Source organism: Dermacentor variabilis, chromosome 9 (genome assembly GCF_050947875.1).
Source record: "Dermacentor variabilis isolate Ectoservices chromosome 9, ASM5094787v1, whole genome shotgun sequence".
Lineage (NCBI taxonomy): Eukaryota > Metazoa > Arthropoda > Arachnida > Ixodida > Ixodidae > Dermacentor > Dermacentor variabilis.
Window position 1 is genome coordinate 88,352,826 of NC_134576.1, and position 26,642 is coordinate 88,379,467.

The following is a 26,642-nucleotide window of genomic DNA, read 5'->3' on the forward strand; positions in this document are numbered from 1 at the left end:
TCTGCAAATTCGCTTTGCACTCTTTCGGAGAGCAATGTTTGGACAGGCCTACAGCACATCATCGCCATCTTATTCTAATTTTGTGTACCACTCATGCTGCACTATTAATTTTGTGTGCATTGAAGTTAGCAAGGACATTGCTGAGCTCTCTCTCCTTCTCTCCCTCTTCTATATTTTTATTGTTTAGACAAGTTAAGCAGTAAACTTGGATAGTTTTCTCTGCGTGTAGTACTTTGTTTTCCTCTCAGAGTTCTTTCCTTCTGCACAATATGATGCAGGTAACCGCCCAACAGAAAGCCCTTCTGAGCTGCATGGAATAGTGAATTAACTTGTTATGCGCTTTAGTGCTTGTCTCGGGTGCGTGGCAACCTGTCCAATGCATTGTTCCGTCGCAGGTTCGAGTGCGTGATGATGACATGCCATACGCGCACGTGGCCATCGCTGTGGAAAGCTGTGGCTGGGCTGACCCAGACAACATCCCCCTCATGGTGGCCAACACGGTAAGACAAGCTCTCCGTACGGTGTTGTGTTGCTGGTAATGACTACAGTTAAACCTCGATATTACGAATTCGCTGGAGCTGCCGATTCGTCTCGTTTTATCTAAATTTCGTTATTCTGAAATTCGACATGCTGAAATTCGACCTTTTATGTAAATGAGTACGATTGCCCGTGCATTTTCCTTGCACGAAAGAGGCTGCAATGTTTGCCAACTAATTGGGCAGTCGGAAAAAGCAAATTTGAATGAGGCAAAAATTCATTTTGTTAAATTTGAGAATCGACAACAAAAGATAGGGTTTCATGCTTGGTCGACGGTAGCTTCACATCGGCGGTACGAAGTGAAGCCAGCCACACTTTCATGTCCACTCTGCCCCCGCGGCTGATAGTGCTGCCTGGAGTGGGACGGTGCTATCATGAAAAGGGATAGCGGCGGGGAGCGAATGCTTCGTCTGCCTGTTGCATCAATGAGCCTCCAAAATGTGAGATTATGCAACCTCCAGTATTAAACGCACTGGACAGCAACAACTAACACAATCCACGCCATGTCGGAACGCCCACGCTTAGCAAATGGGGCTGATTACCTCTAAAACAGGAGGCACAGGCTGCATACACGCTCGGCTGTGCTCATTCACGGATGTGCTACAAAAGGAGAAGTGCCCCAACCTATCCCCCACGGCCTCCCTTCCCCTCGCCTGAGGGGAGGGTAGCCTGACCTCATTACTGCGAACATGAGCTCTCCCCCTTTGGTTGCGCTGGAAGATTGTGCTCATCAGCTCATCAGGCCGCCATTCTTCTTGGCTTAGCCTTGCGTGCTTTTACTTGCCCGTAAAGCATACAATGTGCATGGTGTGATGGGATCTCATCGCTCCTGGTTGCGCGCCACGCGATTTGGGAGGTGCGTTTCCAAGCGGCCTCTTGTAATTCAGCCGTTTGCCCATCTGCATTCGAGGAAGTTTCCGTTTGTTGTCTTGATATTGTCTCGCAGTGCCAGTGCAATGTCATTACATGGAAATCATGTATAAACGCACTTCTTTGTATTGAGGTCTAAATACATGGTGTTCTATGGACCAGAAGTTATAAAATGTTAAATACTTCGTTATATTGAGCATTTTGTTTTGTTGAAGTTTGCTACGTCTAGGTTTAACTGTATAATCTGTTTCATACATGGCAGGCAATGCTACTTGCTTTCTCGACCGAAAAGCATTGTGCCACATTTGAAAGAAAGGCAGAGGTATGAGTCATATAATCAATATAACATTGTCTAATACCTTTGTCTCAAAGTAGTACAGTAAAACATTAATTCGGATTTCACGGGACCACAAAAAATGTCCAACTTAACTGAATGTCAGATCATGGAGTGTATCAAGAGAACAGTAAACAAATGCTTACTACACCAACACACTTTTGTTTACTGAATGAATCTGCCAAACCTGCTTCTATTTTGCACAAAAACAGTGCAGAAACGGCAATTCTCGCCATGTCGTGAGCTGTCACAGCGGTGAAAGCCTTGCGAATTCCTAGGCAGTGCCATGATGAATTCCTTGATGTTGCCATGCGGGCTGCTATAGAATCTCTTTTCTTCCTCATTAGCTTCCGCCATGTTTGACTTTCGCCGAGTCAAAACTGCTGCTTGCCGCAACCGCTGCAGACAAAACAGTGGTTGTTGTCAATGTGATCATGAATGGAGACCACACACTTTTGAAGGAAAGCGGCCAATGCGGTGTTACGCACGGCGGCAAAAACAAGAATAAAGGCTACAAATGCGCAAAATGCACAAAGCATTTGTTCCTGCTGCTCCCGTATAGTTCCTGCTGATGACAATGCGGGTTCTACCAGTTCATTTTGGCTGCACGCTGGTGCCATTTTTGCTATTGTGCGTCGCACATTTGCAGCGCCCCGTGCTTGCCGTGCTCTCAGGGTTGTCCAATTAATCAGTGTATGGCCAAATGTGTCCCTGTTAACAAGGGCTTGGTGCCATTAAATAATGCATACACCTGCCGAAACCAGAGAGCGAGTCTGAATTATCTGTTTTTTTATTTAACAAATACCAAATATAATGAAGATATTTTCCTTTTGGATGCAACTAGATTATAACAGTGTTCACCTGTATTATGGAATAACAAAAAGAGTATTGCAAGTACAACCCTCATCGTGTCGACGGCATGGGGTGCAGATCACCAACGCTGCCATTAGGACAAGGGGCTTCTCTTTGACAGTGGCAAGTCATCCACGACCTGAGTGCTGGAACACCCACAGCAGCCGTACTGTCATGGACAGCACGCTCATAAACTCACGTAATCCTCTACCATGGTAAAAAAAATACATTTCACAGTTGAAGTCAGTCAGTTGAAATTATATTAGGCCAGTGCCAACAATGCGCAATGCAAGAATGTAGCGGCCAATTAGCATCAGCACTGGTTTGCATGGTCCCGTACGATGTGTAGTACACGTAAAATTATCAAGAGCCAGAGCTTCAATGATCCTGTTTATGAATCCATAGCTCTGTACAAAAAAACGTACTGTTGCAGTTTCCGTAAAGTGAATTTGCTAGAGCATTTGAAGCGGACATGTTTTGGGCTATTGATGCTGGCTTAATGACGTAATGCAGCACAAGGGCGTAACTACAAAAAAGTCGCACAGATACACGTCACAACAGCTGTGACGTGTATAAGTGTGTCTTCTTCATGGTTGTGCCTTTGCGCTACGTTATGTCATTAAGTCAAACAAACTTGATATGAGTTTACAGCTGAAGTGAAATTGTTATAATCTTTACAAGTGTTATCCAAATGCCTACTCGCGAAGTAGTGTTATATTCCATAACAGTGAACAATACATCAGCTTTCTTCCACTTTAGATCTCTCAGTGGCAGTTTGCAGGATTGTAAACTGGGTGTTTTGGCTTTTTGAAATCTCACAGTTTTCAATGCTTATTGTATAAAAATGTGTAAATGGGGTAAAAGCCCTCATGCTAAAGCTTCCTCTTAAAAACGGTGCAGTCACTGACCAATAATTTGGGCATGTTTGATTATTCGGACATCTCCGCGGCACCACCACTAGCTCCATTGATGTAATGTATAAGGACGATTGAAATTTTGGACACCTTGCAGAGCTCCATACGATAATTCACACTCTGACTGCATGACCTTGGGCTAAATTGGCTACTGATTCAAGCAGAAATAGTGATATTCATTTTGATAGGTTGCCGGTGTATCCTCAAAACTGAAACTAGGGAACCCTAGTCGCCAATAAGAATTTGATTCATGCATTGACTGTACTTTTGTCTCCCTGTAGCGACCGCATGACAATGGTAGAGAGAAGGGCTGCGATTTTGTAGCAATACCTTTCGCTCGGTGGCCGGCTGATCCCATTATAGTGTGCGGAGCATCGCTCTGACGACTGACGAAGTACAAAAAACATGAAAAGGGGCACCATAAAATGCATTGCTGGAAAATCGCAGTTGCGGAATGTTTAGACCAAATACAAGGTTATGTGCATGCAGGAATGCATTGGTAAACTTGGGCCATATTCTTGGACAATCACTTCTGATGGTACTTCCATTTTCGCATTATTTTGCGTGGCTAGCGACACATGCGTTGATGGTCGGCATTGTTTCAACACTGTGATTAGGTAGCATGCTTGGTCCTGCGCCAGGAATGCAGTCACTCTTAGACGCCAATGCATCTTGCACTAGTCCCAGAAAATTAAAAGTGTCCTTGAAAGTGACGATCCGAAAATACAGCACAACATTTTAGGCCGCCTGTGGAATTATATCTCTTATTGTCAGACGAATTTTTTATTTAGGGCTTCCGGATACTCATACACTTCGATGCTCCCCATCGTGTTCAAATTGTCAGTTGGCAACTCTAGCTGTTTCTTCATCCAGCATGGAATATTGCAGCACCCTAGCAAGCTTTGATTTGAGATGTTCGAATGGCTGTCGAAGGAAAGAGCCGGAGTGTGGAGGTCAGCATTGCTGGAACACTGAATTCACTGCTCCCCTGAAGTGCGCTGGGTCGCCTCATACGTTGGTGCACTCAAACTGTGTTCTTCCGCAGCTGATCGGCAACTGGGACCGGTCGCACGGCGGTGGCACCAACGTGTCGAGCCGCCTGGCCGCGGAGTGCGCCTCGGATCCCGACACCCCCTGCCATAGTTTCCAGTCATTCAACACCTGCTACAAGGATACGGGCCTCTGGTGCGTTTCTTCCCTGATACCCTTTTTGTGCCCCCGAATTGCAGCGTGTTGATTGGCAGCGCATAAAGATCTTCCCGCAAAAATGACTAGTGGGGACTCCGGCACTAGTGAGCTACGAACGTGGCAGTACAGCCAGCTAGAGGGAATGCTGATAGACTTCAAATGACCTGCGTACTTTCTGAATTGATCATGTTCAAGAAATTATTGCTTTATGCAGTCAAGTCTCATTATAACAGAGCCACAAACAGCACGAAAATACATTTGAACATCTATAATTCGAGCTCGAAGGGACGTGAAGATTTGTTAGAACGAAACAGAATTTGAATCAGAGGGAGCTAATTTGTTGGTTGTTCTCTTGATAACCTCGATAATTTGACATACAGGTCATTGGGATACTTCTTTGATCATATGAAATCCAACTTAACAAGGTTTTACTGTATAGTAATGTAGCACCTGACATGAAAAATACCTTTTCTTTATATTTACCGTTCGTTATAAGCACCCATCTGCTACATGCCGGTATGGGCAAGAAACATTTTAGCGACTTCATAATATCCGGTAATTTGTTATATCTGCTGTGCGACTCATTTATAACCAATTTGCCAAAGTTTTGTTGCAGTTGGCCTTAAAAGGGCTGCAAAAGAGCAAGATCGCATGTATATTTCAAAGAAAAATGTTTCGCCTGTTAGCAGACAAAATGAAAGGCAGTGCTTTTTTTTTTATTTTGTGCCTAAACCTGTGTCTCGGTTTGTTAGCAAGGCGTCACAAAATCACATTTGCCTTCACTCTGATCATGACTGTGTTAGATCAATGGGGTTCGAAGGGAAGCAGTTGACAGACCATGGTCTGAACAGAACAGTGTTTGGAGATCCGTATGAAACCCTGATTCATGTCGTCGTTCATGTAGACGTTGTTTTGCTTCGGCTATGGTCAGTCACCTGTTTCACTTCTGAAATCGATTTTACCCACCCAGATAGTATTCTGCCAAACTCTCCGCTGTAGTAAAATGCTGCTATTCGTGCAGTTAAGAATGCCCTGATGTTGCAAAAACATTGCCTTCCTGCACTACTCCAACTGATTAGTCTGTGTCTTCTTGCTTTTCTCTTTTTGATCACTCAGGGGCATCTACTTTGTCTCTGAAGGTCGGGAGGAGATGGACTTCTTCGTGCATGCCATTCAGAGGGAATGGTGAGTACGGGTTGGTGCGATGTTTACAGCCGAGCTGTCAAGCTGCTTGGGCCGCATTATTTTGGTTAAATAAGTGACAAGGACAAGCTTTATCTGTTGCAGTACTCTCAGCGCAGTCTTGCTACAGTGACCACAGCTTTCGCTTGACATTAAGTCACACTTGTTATCTACGTATTGCCTATAGAAAATTTACCCATTTCAGCATGCATGACTTGTAAATTGCTGGAGTCTACTATAGTACCCACCACCACAAGCGGTACCGCACTAAAACGAAAACATTTTTCAAGGCCTGCACGCATGCAAAACATATGTCCTTGTTTTCGTAGTTACCTGCAGCAGAGCCAAGGCTGTGCGACCGGTGAGTGGAGATTCCTGCGTTGTGAGATGTAGTGCCACAGTTCGGAACCCGTTGCTGGACTAAACAGCCTAGTGGCCTTGTTGGAAGGCATTTACCGTACTTGGAAGCTTCTTTGCAGGTTGCAGGGTGGTCTATTGCATGATTCTGCTTTTGTATTAATGAAATATTTATTGAGGCTCTATGGTACTGAAAATAGACTTCCCCACATGTTTGAATGAAGACATGCAAAGAACGAAAAAAATTAATGCAACGCTGCCTTATAGGCATTAATTTGCATTTGAAAAGTAGAAACAATTGATTGCTTTGACAGTGGCTAAATTCATACGTGTAGGCCGCACAGCCCCAACACCGCGGAGGACTCTCTCCTCCTGGGTACTGCTACGTTCCTCGGCAGAATGGCATCCACAGGCTTTTTTTTGTGTGGTATCATTACAAGCTGCTCTTTTGCGTGAAAGGAACAGATAAGTTGGAGTTGAACATGCTTGGATCATTGCGGAAGGAGTGCAGTAAACGTGCACAAATTCTAATTAAGAAAATACTAATGTCAGCAAGCACACTGTGTACAAGTGAATGTTGCAAGAGCGATCAGGAGATGGTGCCACTGTTCCACGTGACACGCTGGCCGAGTGCTCCTTCTTAACACTCCGGTCTCTGCGACCTTCCTTCTTCTCTGTATCTCAATATATCTTGAAGACATCTGCCTTTTTGGCATCGGAGTGAATCTGGAACAAATTTTCTGCCGCTGCTATTACGGCAGCTGATCACGCAGTTGCAGTCTTTGTAGATGCTGCCACTGCCTGTGCTGCAGCACTCGCCGCTAGCTGATGACAGCGCATGGCAGGGCACCTTTAAGATCTGTTCGCCTTCCTGAGTGGTCGAAGAGGCCAGTAGCTTCCACAGTGCTGCACAGAACTACTGAAACAGAGTATAGACCAAGCAGCTGCAACTACCTGACAAAGCACTTGACATGCACCAGAATGTCTAGGAGTGTGTCGGAGCTTGGGACCAATGCCTCAGAAAGGTGTTGGCCCTGAGTGCAATCCCCGTATCCGGACAAGTATCTCTTCAACTGGGAAGCTTTCTTTCTGAGAAACCCACATAGGTTTCGGTTGCAGCTTCAGCTATTGTTGGGTGGATGACAAATACTCTTTTTCATAATTTACATGATATACTATACCTATATCTTTCATATGTAGTGTGCATTTTTTTCTTTTTCTTTCGTTCTTTTTTCGAATGCAAGCAGTGAGAGGTCTCTCTAGCCCTTGTGATGTTAACTGCATGTACTATGTATGAAGCAGAGTATAGCCCCTTCCGGCACTTCGTGTATAATTGTGGATACCAAGATAGTATGTCAAAAGCAATGATGAAAATGTTGATACTGTTGAAAAAGTCTCGTGTGCATCTTGAAACACTTCTTATTAGACCTGTGCAGCAAGTTTCAGTAAAATTTTTATAGAGTGTTTTAGTAAAGCGAGTTTGAAGGCAGACAGCTGGATGTTTGCTCTTGGTGTCAGTATGTCGTCATATGGCAGGCTCACTTCTTTCATTCTTTCACGATGTTTTACATCCAGCACGTATACTACAAGTGGCTTTCCATGTATTCTAGACGTGAAGCGGTTCATGTTCTCATATATGACATTTCTGTAGGAGAGTCCTCGTGCGGAGTTCACATTCTGTAACCTTTACAAAAATCGCCAAGAAATTGAAAACATTCCTAATACATTCTGCACGTGTACATTTTCCATGATTAAGAAGATGCAAGGAATGTGCCGAAACTAAATTTTCGAGGGACGGAATCCATTGGGCGCCCGAAGGGGACAGCCGCGCCTGACGTTTCGCTGGCTCTCTCGCCGACAGGATGCGAATCTGCTTGAGCGCCACCGAGCCTGAGGTCACACGGGCCAAGAACCTGCTGAAGACCAACATGCTTCTGCAACTGGATGGCTCGACACCCATCTGCGAAGACATTGGCCGGTGCGTTGTTGCTCTCCGTCCCGTTTCTCTTTCTGTGTCTTGCCAGCATTCTCTCTGTTCTTTTGAGATCACTCTGTGTGCAGCTGGCACAATAGGCTATTTCATTACAGTCACGTGCAACAGCAGACAGTTTTAGCTGAGCGTTTATTGCCTGCTCCGCACAAATGTGTCTATCCTAACTTGTCCGCGAAGTAGTGCAGCAAGCCCAAAAGCTGTTTAAACTGGGAGGGTACGAGTGTTGGAAAATTTCGAACACAGTGAAACCTTATTAAACCGTAGTTGGCCGGACCTCGGAAAAAGTACGTACTAAATGGTAGTACTGCTTGACCGAAATAGCACGAGATCGCCCACTTACCTGTCACAAACGGAACTCAGAGGGAGTGCAATGAAAAGGGAAAACATGCAGTACCGGGCACTGGTAGTGACATATTGTGACGCTTGGTCTAACCACAGTGCCTTGTAGACACGGCATACTCTCATAGAAAAAAAATTTGAAAAGGCCATGTGTTCATGATTATGCCAAAAATTTACCCCAGCAACGAAGTGTTTTTCTGAAGCAGTGTTTGTCTGGTTGAGCTCTGTGCCACCAACATGGCTGCTTATGTTTACGCCTCTGGTAACCTACAGATGCTAAGAAAGTTGTGGGCAAACTAAAGCTCTCTATAATGAGGTTCTAGTGTAGTGTAGATGGTACCAGGTTTGGTATTTCAAGACCAACTTTAGTATCAAATTAATATATCTTATATATATATATATATTTCCCAATATTCACACTAGCCGAGTGCCACCCTTCTATGCCCAAAAAGTGCGTGGTTGAGTTGGCTGTTTGCATCCGCCGTCCTCCAGGTCAACGATATCTTCCATCGGTGTGGGCAAATGAAAAGACTAGTCAAGACGAACTTTCCAGTAACCGAGGGGACGAACAAGTTTCTGGTAAAACGTGGTAAAGATTGCAGCTCCAGCTGTTAAGATTTCAGCGACCCGCCGTGGTTGCTCAGTGGCTATGGTGTTGGGCTGCTGAGCACGAGGTCGCGGGATCGAATCCCGGCCACGGCGGCCGCATTTCGATGGGGGCGAAATGCGAAAACACCCGTGTGCTTAGATTTAGGTGCACGTTAAAGAACCCCAGGTGGTCAAAATTTCCGGAGTCCTCCACTACGGCGTGCCTCATAATCAGAAAGTGGTTTTGGCACAAAAAAACCCCAAATATTATTATTATTAAGATTTCAGCTGGCATTGTTTTTAATGTATGCCATCAAAGGTACTTTTGTCAATCTACGTGAAGCTTGCTTTGTCGACCTTCTTGGAGGAGTTTGGTGTGCCGTCATGTGTTTCACAAGGTGGGCCAGTTTCGGCGAGAGTGTAATACTGAACTGAGTTGATCCTGGAGAAAGTGTAGTCGGTGTAATTAAAATTAGGTCTATCCCAGAGCCTGCGTAATAGAAGGTGAGGACCAGGTAGGCCAATCCTGATTCCAGTGCACAATATGTGTCCTCGCAAAGGTTTTAGTGTGGTTTGTAACGCCACCCGATCCTGCAGGCAATGCGTGGATGCTTTGCATGTCACTTAACGAAACTAGCGGCAGGACCTCATCAAATTTTACTATTGTTGCGGCCAAGTAGCTGCTCACAAAAAATATATGCGGCATAGTCCAGTTTCATTTGACCACTTGAAAACATTTTTTAAAAATACATTTGGGGTGTATTCTATCATAAATTGCCTGTAACCCCCCCCTCTTATCTAAAACCCTCAACCATGAAGGTCTTTACGGGTATTTTGTATATATACGAAAATGATACTTCCACAGTGTAAAAGCTTTTTTTTTTTTTCTCCATCATGGAGGCATAGGTCGTACTTTCTAATGTTTTCAGCTTGTTGCCGCATTTTTCTTTCTCTCTCCTCATTTTCCTCACCTTTCAAGAATGTCTCATGTCTCATCCCTTGTGCATTTGTCACAGGCAAATGCTCTGCTATGGACGGCGCATTCCCCTGCCTGAGCTGGAGGCGAGAATCGACGTGAGTGCCTGAGATCTCTTCAGCAGCCTTAAAGGGGTTTGCCTTAAAGGGGTCATGGCACAGTCCATCTATTCTCAGTTTATCATCGTAACTGAGAACAGAAGGCCCAATATGGTTTTGCACGCATGCACTCACTAAAAAAAAAAAAAAAAGATAAAAAAATCTGGGTTCTGTGCGCACATTTTCAACCGAAATTTCAATTTTAAATCTCTGCCTCTAGGACTCTCCCACTGGCAGTGACCATTTTGGCATGGCTTGTGTGATGTGTCGGGCCACCAATGGGTCATCTGCTCAGAAACATTCCGAAACCATGCATGCACTGTGCCAGACTCTACAGGTTTCATACGCTCTGGCACCAAATGGCACAGCAAGAGTGGAGCCATTGTGTTGTGCCGGCAAGTCTGTAACTCGCACGACAAAAGCATCCCAAACCAGAGAACAGCAACAGCGACTAATTTGAGCTTGTCGCAGAGATGCGCATGCAAGAGAGAAAAAAAATTTGGAACCAGATGGACATTGACCTTGCAGACAATGCACTTCATTTTGTCACCAGTCGGTGTTGCCGGGCTGCTGTATGATTCAGCTGCGATGTAAAAGATATCAGATGCAAATTATGTATTGTATCGTGTGTACTTGTTGTGTTCGTACGGCTCAACATGCAATGCATAATTCAAGCTCGAAAATTTAATGTCATGGCCTCTTTAACTTTGACACATTTCTCTTCTCACAGTATATGTGAGAGATGTATTTATACTTTCATATGTCTTGTACAATGTTGGGGGGTTCTATAATTATACAAGGAAATTTTTTCCTGCATATTAATTAAAAAAACAATTTCTATGAACAGTGTGGAGGGTGCAAGCATTATGCAAATACAAAAAGATCATTCTTAATTTGCTGCAACATAGCAGTGGCTAATGGTTTTTTAGTCACCTGGGCAAGCGCACATGTACATAAACATAGTCTTTGAGACATGGTAGAGGCACAATCAAATGATGTTAATTCAGACTCTCGGGGTCGCAAAGGTTTTTTTGAACTCAAATATCCAAAGTTAAACGATGTCAAAAAGACAATGGCAGATTGTTGTACAAACAGACGGCACATGTTCTGTATCATTCTGTTGAGTCTACTATGCCAGATATGTGCCAACTTTGCCACTGCTGCCATCTCATGGCAGCACCCATCAGTATACACAGCAGCTTCTATATGAGGCATTGGCACATTTTAATTACATATTCGCATTTTATGAATACTGTCTTATCATCAATTTTTTCCTCCCTTTGAGCTGGGAAGCCAAAAGTTTGAATTGGCCAAAAGATTTGTTTAATTAGGCACACTCAAATCAAATTCGCTTGTTGGAGTGCCAGCCACAATTCTGAGATTTGTTTGAATTTCACTGGAATTTTGAATTGTCCAAGTTACATCCACACTCTCACTTAGAGCTCTTGAGCTGCATGCCGCGAGGCAAAGAAAGTTGTATTCTTTTACTATTTCTGCTTGGTTTTAAAACCTACACTAGTGAGGCAATGGAAGTCACTGGGGCACATAAGTCGCACGGTCTTCAGTTTGATGTCCTGAATTTACTAGCTGCTTTGGCATTACTCTTACATTGCTTGGCACTATGGTACTCAAGAGCTCCAGGCAAGTGTGGACGTCTGTAGAAGCTATCAAATCCACCACCCCCCGATAAAAAAAGGCTGTTGTGCTATTGGACTGCGTCGACACATCCATCAGTATTGCTGCTGTTACTGTTTTTTTGCTGAGGCAACCATAACCGTGTTTCTGAGTAAATCATAATATTCTCCTGAGTAAACCGTAATAGCCTTATTACTATAGAGTGCCAGCATGACTTGAAGATGGAGAGGGGACGGTCCCTTACTTTTTGATCGTGACTATACCAGCCTCATTGTTCGACATGTCCCAGATGTTTACGCTGGATTTCGTTTCCCCATCTTCTAGGCCGTCTCAGCGCAAACAGTGCGGGACGTCTGCACAAAGTACCTCTACGACCGTTGCCCTGCTGTTGCCGGTGTTGGTGAGTGGATCATGTTGCGAACAGTAATCACAACGGGCTGCATCAGGTTGATTCCAGCTTTGGCAGGAACATCCAGCTGTTACCAGTTTGCTCGAATATGACGTGTAGCCGAATTTTATGAGTTCAGGGTAAAATTAGTAATGCACACCTTATTTTATAACGACGAAGTTGCATGCCTCCAATTTTCGCCATCGGAATAGTCTGGAACATGCAAAAGTTACTGTCGCAGAATGTCTCAAGTTATTCACACTTACTCTGCGTCGTCACAGCCAGACAGCTAATCATTGCGGTCGGTCGATCACATGTCTTTTTCCATGTGGTCCTCTACGTTTGGCATCCCACATTTTCCGAAACGCCTCGGCAACACTTGTGAACGATGTAGTGGCCGTCTCAGCTAACCACATAGCATGTCTTTTTCTGTCACTCGTGCGTATCTCTGGAATGCTAAAAACATGTGACATACCTCTGTTACTGCAAACCTGGCATAAACGCTCTCGAAAAGAGCTTTCATAATTAAAGCAGCACGCTGTTGCCATCTGGTGTCATCTGGTGGTGACAGTGGCATTGGCTGCGACAGTAGCCAACACTTGTGAAACGTGTTTGCGGTTTTGCTTCCGGTTGTAACGCACAGGCGATTTGCAGACCCATTCTCCTGGGAAAGAAGTGCATGTTGTGTTTGGGTAAGTGGGTAAATATAAGGAATTGAAGCTTAATTAAAGGGGAGCTCTAATGTAAAATACCAGCATGCATGACACCTGTACTGCCCAGAAAGTTGCAAAGTGATATTGTCACCATTCGCAAGTTTTTTTTACTAGTACAGGCTTTAGTAATACAGGCCTTCCATACCATATCACAAATATATAGTATATACGCAGTAGAATCTCGTTTATACTATCCCGTTTTGTACGATTTCCCGGCACCAGCGTTCGTGATCGTGAACACAAAAGAATTACCCAACATAGTTGCGCTACTTTTTTACTAGTTTATACGTTCACTGAAAATAATCTCTCCACACCAGTGTTCAGAGCATTGCCAAACCGTGATCATATAAAACGTTTTCCAGCTGCTAGATCCTGTGTAAACAAGATTTGAGGCATGTGTAACTAGGAACAGTAGCCGCTCGCTGCAGCAGTATCCCCGCAGCAGTCGCTTGCCCATGTCACATGAAAACGGTGGCGCCCACTCACTCTCTTATTTCGGCAACAGAAAAGTCTCCAACGTGGGTCATTGCATGCCACATTAACAGCTATCGCTGCCAGCCCTATTGTGATGAGCATCTTCACCTATCTGTGTCACAGCGCACATAGCGTAGTGCGTGGCATAGCGCCATAACTGCACGTTTTTTAATAGATGACAACCCAAACTCCCCGCCAGTCCCTGTTACAGGCTGCACGAAGTGAGCACAGCGTTTCGCTCTGGCAGAATCGTAGGGATCGTGTTCCGGCGTCGCCAATCCATTCAATTTTGTTTCGGTTTCGGCACCCAAGAAAGTGGATGGGGGAACGGCGCCGCAGTAGCACTGTTGGTAGAGCACCGCACGAAAAATGCGAAGGTTAAGGGATCGTTCCCCCCCTGCGGCAAGTTGTTTTTTCATCCACTTTCATTTCCATTAATTCATCGTTTCTTTATTTCACTTATTAAACACAAGTAATTTCCCCTATGTTGTCCTTGGTGTCAATGTTGGCTTCTTATGATATGGTTCATGACGGTGTCATATCAGTGGAGGCAGGAGGCAAGAACTTTCTGTGTTGTGCTCCATCTGCACGTCAAAGAACTCCAGCCAGTCACACCCATACTATTGTATCTCTCATAGCTCACAAATTGTTTTGGGACTTTACGTGCAAGAACTTATTGCGTGTAGTAGTTTGTGGTTAGCAGGTAGGCGACAGGGCACTGCACTTTTTCAGTACTTCGCACTGTTGCCTGCAGGCGTGCATGATATGCACTCCATAAAATTTTTAACAGGCAACAGTCCTTGCTGTGCTTTGGGAGTAAAGATAATATATATACAAAAGTATGGTAGTGTAGTCTAGTGCCAACATAACAAATTACATCTACAATGGGTCTTGCCCGTTGTAGGCTTCTAACGAGTATCGCATGTAACGGAGTTTTCATGTCGAATGAGACTTCACTGTAACAATGTTCTGTTGTATGTAATCTTGTCTCATGAGCAGACTGACAGTTTCTCTCTCGTTGTGTTAACGCCTGTAATAACCAACGGGCAACCTCTGTTTACTTGCAGGTCCCGTCGAGGCGCTGACTGACTACAGCCAACTGAGGAGCAACATGTACCGCATCCGGTACTAGGTGCTCCCACTCTGCAGTGCTCTTGCCGAGTCTTGTATAGTAGCATTTGGTGTTTCACCGCCAATAAAGATGTTCGTCGGCCCCCGGAAGCGCTGGTGACCCAGTTTGTCTTGCTGATATGCTGCTCTTGCTTCGAGCGGCTTCGCTTCAGAAAGCATGCACGTTATGGCATTGTGCCCCCCTTCTTTTTTTCTTTTTCTTTCTCCATTTTATATTGGTTTCACAGACTCTGTTCATTCTACGTTCCTTTCCCAGTCCCTGCAATTCCTTTTCCAGTCTGCAATTAAAACTGTCATGGGAAGGTAACATTAGGCACTTAGTATTTTCTTACATTCTGAGTAATGTGTCACGTCATCCACCGGTGGAATCACGAAAGACTGCAAACCCACGGCCGGCCTGTGCAGGGCGAAAAATCAAAGCCTAGTGAAGGAAAAGTATTGGCAAATTGACTATCTATACTTAGTACTATTAAAGTTTTAATGCTATTGATGGCGTAAAAAAATTGACAGTGTTATCAATATTATTACAATAAGTCACTAAAATGCAATCAATAGTATGCGTTTCCACTTCCAAACTGTGCTGATGGTACTAAGTTCTCGGTGACAAATGCGCTGCGTGGACGGAGAGTGCTACGATTGACACTGCTGCCCGCATAGCGTGACTTGGGTTGGGGGGGAGGGGGGCTTTGCAGGCAGACGTCTCCTAGTTTATGTTGCAGTTAAGTGGCATGATCACATGATCCTAAAATAGTACATAATTTATTTAAAGGTGATTCAACATCTAGTTGATGTTGATCAAATGTTGCTCTAGCGCAGCCCATTCTCACCCCCAACTCTCCTAGCAAGGCATTTTCCTTATAGACTTATTTATTTATTTATTTATTTATTTACTTAGTGATACTGCAATCCCAGGAAGGGATTTTCGCAGGGTGGGCATACAGATACAAGCACTGGTCAAACATTTACAAAAGAAGCCAGAAAAAAAAAGGCCGCAAGTGATTAGCGAACAAACAAAAAGGATCAGCATTTGAGAGAACAAAGTTCAATGATGGCAGTGTAACATAAGAATAGACATAGCAGCACTGTAAGGTTTATGGCATATCGTAATTATTCAGGAACATATAAAATATTGATTAATACAGTAATACAAAATGTAATGGGCATAAAGCTGATAACAATAATTGGTAACTATATGGGCAGCAGGGAATGAATACAACAGAAAATAGATGTTAATTGACACTGAGGCTTCTGATGAATGGTGTCAGAGATTGCTGTAGTACTTGATCTTTAGTAAGTTGATTCCATTCCGTTTCTGTTCTTGGAAAAAATGAATATTTAAAGCAGTTATGCTGATGAAAAGGGGTGATTGTGAGATTCTGACGTCTTGTAGTGTAACCTGAAGAGAAGGGTATTAGTCCGTCAATATTAATCTTAAGATGACCTTTGATTAATTGATATAAGTTAAGTCTGGAAATGAGATTTCTTTCGGATACAGATATCAAACCAGCCCTATTTAACAGATCAGTTACTGATGTGCATCCATAGTTATTGTAAACAAAACGAACTGCTTTCTTTTGTACTTTTTCAATTTTATTAATGTTTGTTTTAGTAAATGGATCCCAAATTATCGCCGCATAGTCCAACATTGGAAGGATAACCGATTTGTAAGCTAGGAGCCGGACTCTGGGTGTGGAGAGTTTTAGCGCTCGCCTAAGAAAAAAAAGTTTACGGTTAGCATTGCTTATAACCTGATGAATGTGTTTAGTCCAGTGAAGGTCATTAGTAATCCATAATTCTAGATATTTGCATTGTGCAACTTCGGAAAGGATATTGTTAACAAAAGAATATTGGAATATGAGGGGATTTTTCTTGCAGGTTATTCTCATGTAAACGGTTTTTTGAAAATTTATTGGCATCTGCCAGGCATCACACCATTCAGTAATATTTTGGAAGGCCTCGTTCAGCGTTGTTTGATCTGCTATGGTTATAATTTCTGAGTAGAGTACACAATCATCAGCTTATAATTTTATATGAACTGGAATGTCTTTTACGATGTCATTTATATAAATGATGAATAGAAGTGGCCCAAGCACCGAACCCTGAGGGACGCCAGAGTCAACAGAAAGAGACAGATGAATAATCACGAAAAGTGACATATTGTTGATGGTTACTCAAGTATGTCGAAATCCAGTTAGTAATCTTGTTATTTTTTATTGTGCTATTAATTTTGGAAAGCAGCTTGTTGTGAGAAACTTTATCAAATGCTTTTGTGAAATCCATAAATATGGCATCTGTTCTTGGTTCCCATTATTAATAGAGTTAGCAAAGTCGTGTACAGTTTGGACTAATTGAGTGCAAGTAGAATAACCTTTCCAGAATCCGTGCTGAAAATTTATAATAAAATAATGTGTTTCAAGAAAATCAGAGATGTGGGTTTGTATTATGTGCTCCATAATATTGCGAGTTGTCGATATTAGTGAGATTGGTCTATAATTATTCATGCACTCTTTTTCACCGTTTTTATGTACTGGTTGAACTCTGGCCGTCCTCTAGTCGTTCGGAACCTGTCCTTTGTTTAGAGACCTTAAAAATAATATAAACAAGTACTTGGCTACCCATTCTGCATGCCTAGTTAGGAATGCATTTGGTATGCCATCGGGCCTGGGGGCTTCTTGGTATCGAGATTCAAAAGCATTTTAATAATACCTTGCTCGCTGATGATGAGATCAGGCATCGGAGGTAAACATGTTTCGAAAGCGGGCAGTATGCCATTATCATTAGTGAAAACAGATTTGAAGTATTCATTAAAAGCAGATGATATTTCTTTTTCATCATGGGTTGGAGTTCTGTTAACTTCAAGCGCATGAGAATCTCTGGATACCAGAGAGATTGTGCGCCAGAATTTCTCTGGTGATGTTGAAATGAAGTTAGGCAACAAGTTGCCAAAATAATTTTCTTTATCAAGTGCTATCTGACTTTTATATTGATCAGTAAGAATGGAAATTTTTTCTTGCAGACACCTAGGACGGTTAACTGCTTGCTATCTATTTTTTAATCGTTTTAATTTTCTGCGCATTTGTATTGAAGTATGAGAAATCCAGGGATTCTCACGTTTTACCTTTTTAATAATGCTTGGCGCAAAACGTTCAATACACATCAATACGAGATCCTTGAAGGAAATCCACAAATCGTCTAAATTTGCTGTTGACGTTGAAAAACTATCAAAATGAAAGGATAAGACATCGGTTATCGAAGTGTCATCTGCATGTGAGAAGTTAGGAAAACAAGAGTGTTTTCTTTTTCTGTCGATAGCAGTGTCAGATAAGGTAAGGAGTACGGCCTGGTGATCAGAGATTCCCTTGACAATTTCGCATTTTGATTTAATAATAATAGATCCGCTCACGAAGAAAAGGTCTAGTATAGATTTAGAACTGTCGTGTATCCTAGTGTACTCGCCAACAACTTGAGATAAAAGCAAATGCTATATCCAACATAGCATCACCTGTTTTGTCGTTATGGTTTACGAGGGACATTGTGGACCAGTCACTATTAGGTAGGTTGAAATCGCCAGCAAGAATTATCCGATCGCCAGGTTTTATATACGTGTTCATGTAAGCTTTTAAATCATCCACAAGTGACAGGGAAGAGGAAGGAGGCCTGTACATCATGCCTATGATGTACCTGATTCGACCACAATAAGCTTTACTAAAAATGCGCTCAACATTTGACACATCAGGCATCGTGAAAACTCGTAATGATTTTTTGTAGATAATACAAACGCCACCACCTCTACCAATGCGGTCTTTCTGGAGTGCATTGTACCCAGCACGCACGAATTCGCTGTCGAAAATTTCATCGTGTAACCAAGTTTCAGTCGGCACAGCAATGTCGGAATTGTTAGAAAGAAGAAGCCCCTCAAGCTCGGTTGCCTTGTTAATTACACTACTGCAGTTAACGTACAGGACTATAAAGGACGTAGTATCGTGTTGTTTCTGTCACCTATTTTTTCTTTTGGTCAATTTGATATGCTCTCCTTTTTCTGTATCCCAGGCATACAGAACACCATCTATGCTTATTTTATTGAAGACCGGCTTTACTTTAGTGCAGTTTGATTTTTCTTCCGTTGCACTGTCCCACAAAAGTTTACGCACCTCACGAACGCGCTTTCAAAAGTCTTCGGACAAAGACAACAACGAGTCTTTTAATCGGTGGGATGCATATAAAATGGATGTCTTTTCCCGATAGTCAAGAAATCTTATACTAACTGGCCTAGATTTCCCATTAGATTTACGGCCAAGCCTATGAAGTCTTTCAATACCTGTAGGCGTTATCCCTATCTTCTTTGTTATTAGGTCGTCCTTTACTTCAACTAGACTTTGAATTGGCTTCCACATTTTTTTACTCTCAGTAGTGACTCATCTACTGATGATATTATTGATAGTTTTGCACTAGTACAGTTGCCACTTTAATCACTCTCTGCTTTGGAGACACTAACAGAAATGGCGACATTTAAGATGTGCTGCATGCATCCTTAAGAGGAAGCGTTAGCTCAGGCCCAACTCCGACGCAGCCTGTTCAAATACATGTAAAGTGCAAAAACACTTTTGTGAGATAACCCCTGGGCCGATTTGAACGAAATTTGTTGCATTTCAGAAAGTTAAATTCTAGTGAATGTTGGAAGCAGAACTTTGATTTAGGGTCTGAATGTTGTGAAAAGGATATTCAAAAATTTGAAAGTTCGAAAAAAAAAAAGGACTCGCTAAGTTTATAAATTAATAGCTTTGGATCAAAAACAGATATCGCGGTTCTGTAAATGGCATCTGTTAGATTATTCAAAGCCGACAAATTCATACTTATGTCAATTTATATCTTACATGAATTTGTTACGTTGTGTACAAGAGTTCTGCAAAAGCTGTGTTTCAATATTACTGAATTTTTTTTAGATTCATGTGTAACATGTCAATTTTAACAACTTTAGATGTACTATTATATGCAATTAACAGAATTGTGGTATCATTTTGATTGCTAAGTTGCAGGGTTGTAAACTTGATAGTATCGTTTCCTGAAAATTTTCTATTTTTGCCAATTTTTAATCAAAATTTGATCTAAATCAAAAATTGAAAACCAACAGTCACTAGATTTTAAGTTTTTCTTTTAAATGCGACATACCTCGCGTAATTTGGTGCAGTCGTTGGCGAGAAAAACGAATTCTCTTTTTACATGTATTTAGATAGGACCACTTGAGCTAAAGCTTCCTCTTGAGATGCTTGTGTTCAGACTTGTGCTAGAACATGGGTTAAGCTGTGTGCAAGTGTCTAGACTGCTGGCTTGCACCACTTGTGTGGTCATTCAGCAAAGTGTGCTCATTAATTCTTGGCTGTAATGATATAATACTGGAAGATTTTCTTAATCGTCTGGGCCTTCCTCTAAGTGGCGTTGCAATTTTCCCCCGCACACAAAGTGCGTTCCTAATGTTCAGGCTTGGGGTCCACATTTCAGGATGGGATAAAGCATACAGAATAATTCGAAATTTTTTGTATCAGCTACTACACTGAAGATGCAAAAAATGCAGTGAACCTCAATTTCTAGCTGACTGGATTAATTGGCACTTGAAAGGTTTTAATTATCGAACGTTAGGCCAAGAGTTCAGACCTTCACGAAATGGGTTGATTATACATTCATCACAAACTTTGGCTCATATAGGGTCACACTTTGTGCTTCGGTTTGATTGAAACACTTTAAGGTATACGTTTACTGATGTTGCATCAATAGAATCTCCATAACAGCCTTTGTTTGGTCACCTAAGTTATTGTCATCTCCGAGTGGTTTGTTGGAACCGAATGTTCTCAGCTAGTAATAGGAATGCGGTTGTAAAAGCATGCCACTGTGTCTACACTGCCGAATCCGGTTGTAGCATGTCCAATGTCGATCGCGGCTGCTGCTGCTGTTGTCCTGAGTGGCCGTGGCACATACCCACAGTGGGGGATTGGCCAAGAATCGGGTGGTTTAATTAATTGCATAAAAATAATAATGATAACAAGGGAGTTAACAATTTGAGTGTGTGAGTTTAAAAGTAAACGTTTTGTGTTTGGAGAAAAAAGGAAATAATCAGATGAAAACCGGGTATAAAATAATAACAATAATAATAATTAATAATAGATAAGAAATAAAAGAAAGCTATGGTTGGGAGGGAGAACGATCAATCTAACATGGAAATCTATTAGTTTCAATGAGGTAATTTTGGATCGCCAAGCAAACATTTCTGTGCCTGAACTCAACAATGGAGGCTCCAAAAGATAGGCTCACAGGCACTGATAAAGTTAGACCAATAGAGCAAAGCGGGATTTCGAGTAGTCGTTTTCTTATAATAGAAAAACGCCTGCAAGACAACAAGAAATGGTCGATTGTCTCCGCTTCGCCACAGAATGAGCATAATGGTGAGGGGACCAGACCAGACCTGTGGAGGTAGAAGTTCAATGCAGGTATACGGCAGCGCAGCTTCGTGATGGACACTTCAATTTTCCGTGTTCGGCAAAAATCTCTGTTGTGCTATTCATTTGTAAGGTTTTTCTTTCATTTCTTTTTTGCACGTGTGCGGAAGGGAAGAAGCAAGAACTAAAGAAAGTTGAGCTAGTTGGTATGGATTGATAGTAAAAGAATGTAAAAGATGTGCAGACACGGACACAAGAGGCATGAACATGGCGTTTGTGTTGTCTGGTTCTCTCGTGTCCGTATCTGCACGCCTTACATTTTTCCAGGAGGAAGTAGCAAAGTTTCTGCAGTCGGGTGATCCCATTCATGACTACACTATTAAAGAAAGTTTGTACCCTTTGGGGCTTATCTTGCACCACAACGGTAATCGCCATCTATTTTGCCCGCATTTCCTTGCTTTAACGCTGCGCGTCCGGTACTTCAAGGTCACGAACGGCATGCGCGTTATCAACGTGACACTGCACCCGCCACAGGAAAGTAGCAATCGAGCGCAGAGTTTCAAAGAAAGGAAACGCGAGCAAGCCCGATTATTTTTTGTGAGACAAGATAAGCCGTCAAAGGACGCAATCCTTTGTAGTGTAGGCCGGACGTCAGCTAAGATACATGGTATCGCCAAAATGTGGCTCTGCCATCAATTATTTTCGTGATAATTATTGTAAATCTCGTGCGTATGCAGTCGAAAGCATTGAACGTGAATCAAATGGCCCGCGCTGTGTGTTGTTGTTCCACGGTCCTACAAGTGCCGACACGTGATTCGTGCATAATGTTATTTCTAGCATATCTGGCTCCTCGTCAGAGTTAAATCCTACAAAGAAGCGTTACGAAAGTAACAACGAGTGCAGAAACGTGACAAATTTGAAAGGAGGGATTTCATGAAGGAACTTCTAAACTTCCTCCATGAATTGAGTGCTGCGACGGCAGCGCCACTATAGTAATTTGTCTGCGCGGCTACGAAACAACGGCGAAGAGTTTGCTTGTGCGTTGTTAAAAGCTCTGCTTCGGTACGGGTCTCCTTCGGGTTGCCGTCTGCGCAAACTGATGGGTCGGCGGCGGCGGCGGCACGTAATCGCCCTCAAACGCACGGCTCAGCAAAATTGATCCTCATGTTTCCGTGTCGGACAAGACGAGTGTGTTGGGGCGCCCGGAAACGAAACCCTGATCGTGCGTGACTCCCGGGAGGGGAACACAGCGAGGCCGTGTTCGAACTGTCGGGTTGGTAGAAGGTCCCCCTTCGCTACGCGACGACGCCACTAGACTCGCTTTCGACGTGCCGCCCCAAGAGGCGACGATGCGAGGACGCCTTCGTGCCGTGACGACGGTCCACCGGTAGCGTGACACCTTTGAGTAAGTAGTGAAACTTTTCCCGCGATCGATGCCCACTGTCCTGATTTAGAACTTTCTTGCCTCGAGTGGACCCTCGAGACCCGAGTTAGCGCGGAGGAAGTCCCGGATGAGCCTGAACGTTCCGTTCCGTGCGCGTGTGGTGACACATCCTACGCTCCAGCGATAGCCGCCTCTCTTGCCTCGTCCTTTCGTGCCGCTTTATCGCGCGCTGACAGCGCGCCTGCCACCTTGCCTGAGTTAACATGTCGCCACGCCCTGTGCTGGCAGTGGCAAAGAGAAGTGCATCCAGTCGATCACGGGCTTCCGTCGAGTGATCCAGTTTGTGTGGGCGTCTGCTCCTAATGCCGAGGGAGGCCAACGAAAACAAGAGCGCGCTACCAGCCCAGCTGGTTTCTCTTCCTAAACTTTAGTGACCGCGTCGCGGAGCACGACTCAGTTCTATCTACGGCTGAAGAAGCAGAAACGCAAGCGTCGCGCTTTAACGTCTTGTGCGTGCGCCAGCACTGAGCTGTTAAACCGCATTGTTCCGTGGGAGCGTCGACTACGTGTAGAAGACACTGTTCTAGTGCTGCACTTGCATACCGAAACTGCAGCCGCTTTGGTAAGTTACGTTAGTGTCAGTCACCAACGCATTTCCGTTACGAAGCCCCCAGTGTTTAGTGTGCGGTGTAAACAAGCCGGTTCGGCGACTGGTCAGGCGGCGCTGTGGAAACTGGGCGCATCCCAGGATTATTTGGCGTGGAGTTTTGAGGAGCAAAAGTACGCTGACACACGCCCACATGCCCTTCACAAAGTGCGTCACGCCGTCTCGTTGGTTTCTAGGTTATACGGGTGCTTAAAATTGAAAGCTGTTACTCACGCATTTCCGCCTAACTTTCTGGAAACATTTGGAAGGACGTGAAGAATCGCCATATCCGCAGAAGGTGCGACGGTTCGTAGCTTTGAAGTAATTCATTTGACAATTTTGAGTGGACAATTATTATTCTCATGTGGTTTCATTTTCTTTTATTTCTTATGGGCAAGCTTGTTCTTTTATGCAGCAGGGACAACGAACTGGGATAGTTGGTCCGAGTTAAGGGAATGGACAATGGAATGGGCGAACATGGACAAGGACATCTGTTCTGCCCATATTTGCAGTCGATCATGCTTGCCGATTCCCCCAAATGTTCTATAACATTGACAAATTTTGGCCATTTTACAAGTTTACGAATGTTGCACCAAGTTTCAAGAAAAATAAATTCTGTTTTCAGAAAGTTTTGGCGGTCTTTGAACGTCAAAGATTTTTGATTGTGAAAAGATGCCAGAAAGGTGCTTTGTTTGTTCATTACTCACTTATTCAATACTTCCTTTGCACTAGTCATATCAGTTATCTTTAACCAATCATTAGCAACCGCCTTTGTTTCTTCTTCATGGTGATGTGCTAAAATTCTACCTCTGCACAAATCTGGTAATAAGCAGATGTTAACTACCGACCAATTTCTAACATACTAAGTTACTGTCAGCATGGTTTTCGTCGTGGTGTTAAATTGGTGTTAAGCTGGTTGAATTCATGCATGACATTGCTAAAGCACTAGACCTTGGTACACAGGTTGATGCAATTTCCATTGATCTGTCTAAAGCATTCGACACTGTGATTCACCATAAACTACTATTTAAACTCGCCCTCATCCTAAATAGTGCTAAACTTGTAGACTGGATTGCCAGTTTTCTGTCCGACTGTTCCCAATATGTACTCTATAATGCTTTTAACTCCCTTATTGATAATGTTTCCTCCGGCGTGCTCCAAGCGACAGTCCTCAGCCCACTTCTCTTTCTGCTTTACATTAATGACTTGAGTTGATGGTGGCCTCGATGTCAGTGAGGGAAACTTGAAGATGTTGTGGATGTCGCGAAGTCACGTTACAGTAGGCAAGCCAGTGTCGCTGATTGCAAAGGGGTTAACTGTTTATTAAGGTAGAATAGGCAAGCAATAAAATGGAAAGTATTTACACGGACATCAAACTACAAGTCAAAAGTTAGAATTTGGTCTTCTTTCTCTTAACTGAATCTCCACCGAATCCCCTTCCAACGGCCCTACATGTACCTAAAAGCATCCCCAACAACCCTCTCGCCCCGTTGTTTGTCCAATCACACTGCGGTGCGCGCAGTGTGCACACAACAGGGCTCCAGGGTGACACTATCAGGAGTTCCAATACGTCAAGGCCGTTGCCACAAATCCTTGGCAGTGCAACGAGTCCCCTTTTGTCTCACAACCTCGCAAGACACACTTCCCTGAAGAAAGCACTTCCACGCCCCTTTAGGGCATCTGGACAGTTTGCGGAATGTCTCGGCATGGTGCGGTTCAGCAGCGAGGGGTTGACTTCAAGGCCAGGGCACTGCTTCCGCGACCCGACTGGCGGAAGCCCAACTCACAGTCAACCCGCTTACGCACTCTTCATAAACAGCGGGTCCCCCACCCTTGATGGCTATAACTCTCCGCCGCCGTCTTGGTGTCGAACCACACGTCTCTTTTGACCACCCTACACGACCCTTGCGTGCAGCCGTCCGCACAAACAATTCCGAACTCCACTACTTGCCACAAAATATAATTACTAACATATGTCTCTATGCTGATGAGTGCACACTCTACCACATTATTAACTCCCCTGAAGACCATACCGTTCTTAACAATGTACTATCGCACTTCTGCTCATGGTGTAACAACTGGCAGATAGTATAATCTTCACCAAAACCATTTCCATGGCATTCACAAGGCATTTAACTCCTTCCGTTTTCTCATACTTTTTCAATAACTCCTTTCTACTAAAGGTACCTGAATATGAGCACCTCAAACTCTTATTTACTCACAGTTTATCTTGGACCAAACATATAGACAACAATGGCACTGCCGAGCGCCGGCGCTGCGTCGGCGTGAGAGCGCCGCATGTGGGCTAAAATTTCAACGAGCTGGTGTCCACCTCTCCAACCTCTCAGTCACACCGCCTTGGTTGTTTGCTGCACTGCACAGGTTTCATATCATGCGTGGTGTGTGTCTGTGTGTGGACGTTTCATTCGAAGGATGTGTGCACAATGCAGACGCTTCGATCAGCCTTTAAGAAGGTCTGTGCAGTTGACGACTATTTTCGTGGCTGCAATGTGGCGAAAGGTCAGCGTCTGCTTAGCCATGTAGGTGATGCAGAGCGGTAAGCAGAGATAACATCGTATGTGCCGCCGGAAAGAATTGTTGCCGCATACGATGGGTGTTGGCTAAAGTCATTTTTGCAGTTTCCCACAAAATGGCTGCTACTAATCCGCATTGTCTCTGTTGGCGACCACAAACTTCTTTTGGCACTGTGCGGAAATATACAAGATATATTGCCGCACAGCACAAATATAAAATGTGTACACAACATTAACTAGTACATTCCCTTCATTATAGAGTAGCAGCAGCGTAAATAGCTTCAATTTTTTAACGAGGCTAAAAAGGTCAAAGTTGAAAGCATAAGTAATCATTTCTGCTTCACCAGTGCCGGTGTGACTGTTGCTTAGTGGCTGTGGTGTTGGGCTTCTAAGCACGAGGTCGTGGGATTGAATCCCGGCCACAATTTCGATGGGGGCGAAATGTGAAAACACCCGTGTACTTAAATTTAGGAGCACATTAAAGTACCCTAGTTGGTCCAAATTGCTCTGGAGTCCCCTTCTCTGCATCCTCACAATCTGCCTCGTAATCAGATAGTGGTTTTGGCACACAAAATCCTATAATTTAATTTTAATGCTGATGTGGCCAAGATGTGGGCATGTATCTCCCAGTAACTCATTTGATCAGTGCAGTGATGATGCAAGAATGAACTCCAGTCATATTCAATGTACCGTGCACCTATTCAATTTCTCGGCACTTATCGACTCCGACCACTGCTAGCGCATGCGAGCAAAGTTGTTTCCATTCTTTTGCAGTGCATGCACAAATGAAACACAAGAAAGAAGACAGCACAAGTGCTGGTCTAACAACTGATAGCTTTTATTTGAAGAAAAAGATTATATACTAAGTAATCATGAAATTCATGTTGTGGATTGCATGCAAAAAGTCATCATGCACTCACGAGCGATCAGTGAACGAGATCTCTTCGTTTTCCAGGTTTCTACTTACTTTGTTCGGCGCACTGCAGTAATCCGTCTGTTGGCTGCCTTTTTTGTACCATTTTCTTGGGAATCCGTAGAATTTCACTGGTGGCATCAACCATTCTGTGTTTACATTGCT

The 26,642-nt window shown here is 43.5% G+C and overlaps 2 protein-coding genes across 8 annotated transcripts in view; both read left to right on the forward strand.

Moving 5' to 3' along the window:
* Window positions 1-14,659, forward strand: part of UQCR-C1 (Ubiquinol-cytochrome c reductase core protein 1) — a 27,984-nt gene extending 13,325 nt beyond the window's left edge. Inside the window, exons 7-13 of the mRNA XM_075668685.1 lie at window positions 396-500; window positions 4,553-4,692; window positions 5,812-5,880; window positions 8,096-8,212; window positions 10,171-10,228; window positions 12,188-12,263; window positions 14,506-14,659. Of these exons, the coding sequence (XP_075524800.1) occupies window positions 396-500; window positions 4,553-4,692; window positions 5,812-5,880; window positions 8,096-8,212; window positions 10,171-10,228; window positions 12,188-12,263; window positions 14,506-14,570 (630 nt within the window). The 3' untranslated portion in view covers window positions 14,571-14,659. The remainder of the gene's footprint in view (window positions 1-395; window positions 501-4,552; window positions 4,693-5,811; window positions 5,881-8,095; window positions 8,213-10,170; window positions 10,229-12,187; window positions 12,264-14,505) is intronic.
* A 7,379-nt stretch (window positions 14,660-22,038) lies between these two features.
* Window positions 22,039-26,642, forward strand: part of LOC142557092 (membrane cofactor protein-like) — a 76,724-nt gene continuing 72,120 nt past the window's right edge. For 2 of the 7 annotated variants that reach the window (XM_075668694.1, XM_075668693.1), the window contains exon 1: window positions 22,040-22,405. The gene's annotated coding sequence lies outside the window, so the exon portion shown is untranslated. Of the gene's footprint in view, window positions 22,406-22,471; window positions 23,007-26,642 lie in introns of those variants that run through there. The other 5 variants (XM_075668691.1, XM_075668692.1, XM_075668690.1 and 2 more) reach the window with 4 other exon arrangements.